This window comes from Meriones unguiculatus, chromosome 10 (assembly GCF_030254825.1).
Source record: "Meriones unguiculatus strain TT.TT164.6M chromosome 10, Bangor_MerUng_6.1, whole genome shotgun sequence".
NCBI lineage: Eukaryota > Metazoa > Chordata > Mammalia > Rodentia > Muridae > Meriones > Meriones unguiculatus.
Genome location: NC_083358.1, coordinates 97480865 through 97487291, shown reverse-complemented (window position 1 = coordinate 97487291; position 6427 = coordinate 97480865). Strand labels below are relative to the sequence as shown.

Here is a 6427-nt window from a genome sequence, read left to right as displayed (position 1 = left end):
GTCTGGCAGCTCTGAGAGCAATCCACTTGACACATAAAATATCAACTTTGGGGAGCAGATGAAGTCTGAGTGAATGTATATAGTTGATACGAGCCTGTCTATGCCAAGAACCCCGATGTCTCAGACCTATGAGAGTGACAAGGCCTTCCCTTGGCCAAGGATAGATATGGACAGTGGGTGCCCAAAGTACTGGCCACAGCTTCTTCCTCCAGGATGACTGGGCCCGAGGCTGCTCCCTCAAGACCCTTACCAAGATTAGCTGGCATTCTTCCTTGTCCATATGAGTTTCATAAACCCTCCTTCCCGTCCAGCTGTACACACTGAATTTCTCCATCTGTATCTCCATCAGAGTGCATGATCTACCAATCTCTGTTTTCTCTGTACTTGTTTCAGTGTTTCTTCATTTCCAGTTGCTCCAGTCAAGTCAACCCCAAATCTATGCAGGTCCTGGCAATCAACCATTCCATTGTATTCAAGCTGTGAATGCAGTAGCACCTAATGACATTAGGCCTGCAGAAAACTAGGCGTTGATTGTCACAGACTCTTCAGTGAACCGATCTCTGAGAACTGTCTGAATCCCCCAGTATTAGAATGTGACACGAGGACCCTCACTGACAGATTTATTGACAGATTTCTTGGGTACAGGAGACACAGGTCATAAAAATTAAAAGACAGTAGGGTAGGTTCAGTTCAGTTTTCCCAAATAGAAAGGATTAGTCCAGAGTGAATGTCTCCATGACAGGAGAGCTTCAAGCCAGAAGAGGATTTCAGAGACCCAATAAAGACAATATCCTAGAGACTTAATATTGCCACAGCCATGGCTTGTGGAGATAGAGAAATCATGCAGGACCCCTCCTGGGCACTCGCACAAGCCTCATTGAGACCCACAGCCTTTCACAGTTTAAAGTCCCAGCATGCAGAAGCTAAAGAGATTCCAGGCAAATACACTTCATCCTCTAGTGATCTCTGCTGAGAGGGTCTTAGTTAGAACCAAGATATTTCAAAGCTCTTCTGGTTCCTCTAGGTACTCCAGAGCCTGGCACGACAGGCTCAGAGCTCAGACTGCTTGGTGAGTCCAAAGCAAAAGGAATAAGACACAACACACAGCCAGTGGGTTTTGGGCTTTATTGGAGATGAGACAGGCCGGGGCAGCTCCTCCACCAGGAATGGGCTGGCACTGAGACAGTATTGACCTTTAGGGTGATTCTAAGAAGCGTGAGTTCAGGGCAGACCTCAAACCACAGAAAAGGACTGTGAGGTTGGGTTAGGGCACAAATGGAGAGGGGGTTGTGATGAAAGAAGGTGGAGAATGAAGACTGCATGGGTCTGCCTAGGTCAGGGCTGAGGAGATGGGGCTGACTGACAATGCTGGAGAAAGGAGTGGGAAGGAGAGAGAAGTGAGAACAGGGAGGTAGCAGAGCAGTAAACCAGCCGTCCCCAAGGCTTGGGGAATCCCCAGTGTGGACAGATCCTCCCTGTGAGTGCCAGCATGGCAGGGGCCTAATCCGTGCCCCACCTGGCTATCTTAGTAAACACAGGTGTTGGGAGGAAGCGGCTACTCTTCATGTAGGCAGAGATCCTCTTCAGGCCCTGCAAATTGGGAAGGACACAGCAGGAGCTCAGGTCTGCAGCCCCACTAGACTGAGCAGTCCCACACCAGGAATAACATTTCTCAAAGACTCAAGCTCTGGACCATAGCACAGCCAGCTTAGCTCCTGGCCCTAGCTAGAGAATGCTTCGGGTTCCTATAATGGGAGCCGAGACCCTGGGAAGGCACTGGACCAGGACCCATTACCAGAGGTCTGAGATCCAGAGAAGTTAGTCAACTTCCCTTCTCACTCAGGTATCCATTAAGACAGAGGTGGAATCAGCTTGGCTCTGAGGCTGCCATTCTCCCTCTCCCTTATCCTCTCCTCCATTTTCCTCATCCTCTTCCTCTCCCTTGTCTTCTGTTGTCTCCCTCTCCCCTGCCTCTCCCTCTCCACTTCCTCTTCCTCACTGTTTCTCTCCCTCTCTCTTCCCTAGGAACAGACATTTCACTGGGAAGCATTTTCTGGCTTGTATTTATACAGAAGAGGGATCTAACAGGATGAAAGAATGGGGAAGGCAGGTGGAACCCAGTGACTCATCAAATCCTCAATGAAATCAAACAAGAGAACAGGCCTCAAGGAAAAGCTGAACGGGATTCTAATCCATTTCCTGTGAGCAGAACTGACAGTTGGCTTGGTTGCCAAGTGTAACCTCATTGTACTCTGGCTGTCCTTGTCTCCACCCCTACAGGACCATATGTCATGCTATAAGCCATTCACCAAGCTGCAGAATACACAGACGGTTCTAGAGGGTGCAAAGACATCTGCCACCAACTATACACAAGCTGGGCTAAGATGCCCCTTCAGCCACCCACCCTAAAGCCATGCTATCTTCTGCACAGTCCCCAGGGTACCCAGTCTGGGCCAGAACCACAGCTGATGAGAACTAGTAGGGAAAGAGCACCCTTGATGGGGAGAGATCAAGGTCAACAGATACAGGTAGAAACGTCCTTGGCTCAATGTCTCTGATTCCCAGATTCATGTACATGTCCCAAGACTGTTGTGTGGTGCAATCCAGGCTGGGCTAAGCATCCCTGGGGAATATCACACACATCTCACAGTCTGGGTTTCTATAGCTCTCTGCTGATTCAGTCCCAAGATGGCAGCATTATGCATTGCGAGCCCAATATCCTCCCTTCCCCCATAATCATCACCCACTTGTGGATATTGAAGTGATAAATGTTGCCAGATACGGTTTACAGAAATCTGAAAAAAAATAATCCTAGTTGTTTTTCCTTTAGTCTCAGGACTGGAAAAACATCATGCAATGAGGAACGAGACAACCCGAGAGGAAGCGGGATCAGGGCATCACCTCAAAGCGGGCCAGGAAGTCCTTCAGGTTTGGGAAGGTGTCCAGGCACTTGGGCTCAAACATACGGTACTGGTCAAGGATGTCATAAGCGAGAAAGTCCACATAGGTGACCTGCAGGAAGCCCAGGTGAGTGTACTGGAATCTGGCAACCTGGGAAGAATGGCAACCTCGTTGCTTCCACCTCCCCACCTTTACCTTGTCCCCTGCAAACCATGGCCGCTTGCCCAGGAACTCAGAGTAGATTTTCATCTTGTCAGGGATGGCCTTCAAGAAGTCTGGCTTCTGCTTCTCCTGAGGCAGAAAAGGGCTGTCAGCCTTCTTAGTTATGGGCTCCCCAACTAGTCATGGGCTAGGCTCGTGAGTGTGGCCACCATTTTTTACTTTTATTTTTTAGTAGCAGGACATCATCTATCAGCAGTGACTGGAAGACAGACAGGAATGCTACACTGTCCACAGATCTGTCACCACTGGTACTCAGGAGCTGGAGTCTCACCCAGATCATCATGCATGTTGTGGTTTCAGAGATCCAGAAACAAAGGACTCAAAGAACCCAGGAGAAGACAAAGTTAGACTGGTTTCGGGAGTGTGTGCATAAGAACAGTATAGATATTTGAAAAGCATGCATCAGATTTGAGCGACAAACATTGAAAGGAAGAATTGTCAAGGGTCCTCTGACTGCCCCTGAGCTGCCTACAAAGAAGATGTCCTGACCTCTAGTGATGCTAAAGACAGAACTCTTGGGAAGTGCTTGGTGTATGTGCGAGGCCATTGTTCATGCCACTCCCAAGCCTCTGCCTCTTCTCTTCATAATGTGTTTGTAGGAGAGAGCGTGTGTGGCTGTGCCTACCTGTGTGTGCATCCGTGCAAGCTAAAGGCTGCTGTCCAGTGACTTCCTCAGTCTCTCTCCACCTTATGTTTTTGTGACAGTGTCTCTCACTGACCCTGGAGCGCTCAGACTAGCTGCACTCGCTGGCCAGCAAGCACAGTAATCCTCCTGTTTCCTTTCTCATGCTGCTACAAGGCACTCTCTGGTTTGTGTTTTCAATCTGGGTACCTGGGGTCCATCATCAAGTCCTCATGGCTTGCACGTCAAAGGCTTTTGCCCTCTGAGCCATCTCCCCTGACTCTGCGTCACCCTTTGGGTCTGTGTTTTAAGGAGTGCGAACACCAGGTCAAGATGACACATGGAAACGGGCAAAGGACAGGCGTGACAGGCATTAAATGTTTAGGATCAGACTGTTGACTCCATAGAATCTGAACCATATCTAGAAGGTTAGGTGAGCAGCGACAGATTCACGGTGTTGACGTGAGAGGCTGCTGGGGTAATGAGGCTATTCTGCCGGTAAGATAGGAAAGCCTGCAAATCAGTAACTCAGTTTATCAAGGGAGGAGGAGGATGCAGGTCTGAATGCAAGGCTGACTCCTGCTGCAAACCCCGTCTGCTCCGCCCACTGGCAACTCACAAAGTCCGGGCTGCAGCAGACTATCATGAGTTGTATGCGGGTGTCCATGACCTGGTTTTCCAAAGTATCCACACGGATCCTCTCCTCCTCTGTCTCCCCACCTGCAGCACACACAGCACAGACTCACCCTCAGCCTCCCGCCCCAGCCAAGCCAAGCCAAGAGGGATGGCTTCTGCCCCCGGTCCTGCAGGCAGCCCCACTCACACAGGTTGTGCTTGCGGCCAAGGTAGCGCAGGATGGCGTTGCTCTGGGTGATCTTGTGTGGCCCGTCAATTAAGTAGGGCAGCTGGGAGGACAAGCAGAAATGCTCAGATGGGATATGGAGTCTTTGCATCCCTTCTCAGGGTGAAGACAGACTGGCTGTGGCCCTCAGTGTGTCTGCCACAGGATGCCCTCTCTGAGCACAGTGCACCATGAATGAATGAGCTGGGACACAGCCCATCACAGAAACTGTGCAACCCGCCGGAATGGGAGCAGGAGGGCAAAAACACTGATCCCAAACCCCTCAGCCAGGCAACACGAGGTGAGATCACCATGCCATTTCCAAACCTCCCCTTCCCTGTACCTACATTGGGAATGTCCAGGCCAAGATTGAATTTCTCACTCAGCCACTGGCTTCTGTCAAAGTTGGGGGCTGTTGTGAACAAGACAATGTGAAAAAAAAAAAATCAGTCCAGTGTCTAACACTCCTTCCTCAGGGACCCACCCAAGGACTCAGGAGCAAGATACCCTGAGGCAGAGGATCTGCAACCTCTCACACTACTTCACTCTCAAGATGGGAGGAGAGAGGTGAATAACTGGTATTATGACAACTGGTAATAAGGGGAGCCTGGACCCAACAGGACCACAGTAGTGAACCCAGCCCAATTCGAAATCCAGTTAACCGGGAGCTCCACTCTCAATGTTTTTTGTTTTGTTTTGTTTTGTTTTGTTTTGTTGTTGTTTGACACAAAGTCTCTCAGGTATGTAAACTCTGGCTGCTCTGAAATTAGATATGCATACCCGGCCAATCTCAAATTCACAAAGATCCACCTGCCTCTACCTCCCTAGTGCCGGGATTAAAGGCAAGCTCTGCCTCATACTGGGTCCTTCTCAGTGTGTAGAAAACCAACATGCAGCAGCCTCAAGAGGTTGCTGGAAGGAGCAGGCTCCAGCTCCATTGTGGGCTGTCTGCAGGGCTAGGAATAAGAGCCTAGGCGTGGTGTGATGGCATCACTGGGGAAAGGAGGTGTCTGACAGAGAAGGTGTCGTTACCGTCCCCCATCACGTATCTCTTCTCCTCATAGCTTGAGTCTGTGTATTCCAGGAGCAGGCGGATGGGGTGAGTCAGCTGGGAGAGAAGGCCGCAGAGGTTAGAGATGGGCTGGACCCTTACTGGATGACTTCATCTTCTCATCTCAGTCCCCCCACACGCCACCAACACAGCCACCCCGAGGTGCACACACAGGTGCACACACTCACGCATGCACTCTCCCGAATTTGTGAGCCCCAGAGTGCTCAAGGAAGTATCCCTCCGCTAAAGCAGCCCAGGCAGCTCTGAACTTCCCGTCTAAGTCCTAGTCCCGCCCTTCAGGCAGAGCCCTCTCTCACTCCTCGGACATTCCAGTATCCCAGTGTCATGGGCATGGTGCTGGTGCTGAGGTCTTCTCAGACTGGCTTCAGGAAGGCTGAACAGGGGACTTTAAGGAGGCACCAAGGGAAAGGTGGGAGGGGCCTTGTGAACGGTCCCACCCTCAATGATCTAACCCCACTCTTTCCCTCCAAGTGTGCTCAGGGACTCTGAACCCAAAGCCAAAGGGCCACAGCCTTCACCCTGGGAGGGGCAGGAGTAAGATTTCATGCAGCCTCAGTCCTGGGATTCTGATCAGGGCACCAGGAAGGATCCCCCAGAACAGTCAGAGCCTTGAGATCTGCCACCTTACCCTACTGGGTGCCCTCAAAGCTGAAAGCACCTTTTTTCTTTCCTTGCAGAACTTAGGTTTTTACCCCTAGACCATGGAAATCTGTCCTTCAGAGATGCCCAGCTCTCAACAGAATATAAAGCTCATAATTTGAAAGTTTAA

The 6427-nt window shown here is 50.5% G+C and overlaps 1 protein-coding gene across 1 annotated transcript; it reads right to left on the bottom strand.

The window, feature by feature from the left end:
• Positions 1–1111: 1111 nt before the first annotated feature.
• Positions 1112–6093, bottom strand: LOC110545512 (glutathione S-transferase Mu 3). The gene is made up of 8 exons (XM_021631672.2): positions 5955–6093; positions 5619–5694; positions 4934–4998; positions 4569–4650; positions 4365–4465; positions 3097–3192; positions 2902–3012; positions 1112–1590 (listed from the first exon to the last, which is right to left on the bottom strand). Exons 1-8 carry the CDS (start codon positions 5988–5990, stop codon positions 1501–1503), a joined length of 657 nt encoding a protein of 218 aa, XP_021487347.1. The 5' UTR covers positions 5991–6093; the 3' UTR covers positions 1112–1500.
• Positions 6094–6427: the final 334 nt, after the last annotated feature.

Excerpts from the sequence above, each read along its gene's own strand:
- LOC110545512 (XM_021631672.2), bottom strand. The coding sequence starts at position 5,990 with ATGCCCATGACACTGGGATACTGGAATGTCCGAGGA. Across the intron at positions 4,651-4,933 it reads TTGGCCTGGACATTCCCAAT|CTGCCCTACTTAATTGACGG; the intron begins GTAGGTACAGGG and ends TTGTCCTCCCAG. Across the intron at positions 3,193-4,364 it reads TCTGCTGCAGCCCGGACTTT|GAGAAGCAGAAGCCAGACTT; the intron begins GTGAGTTGCCAG and ends TTTCTGCCTCAG.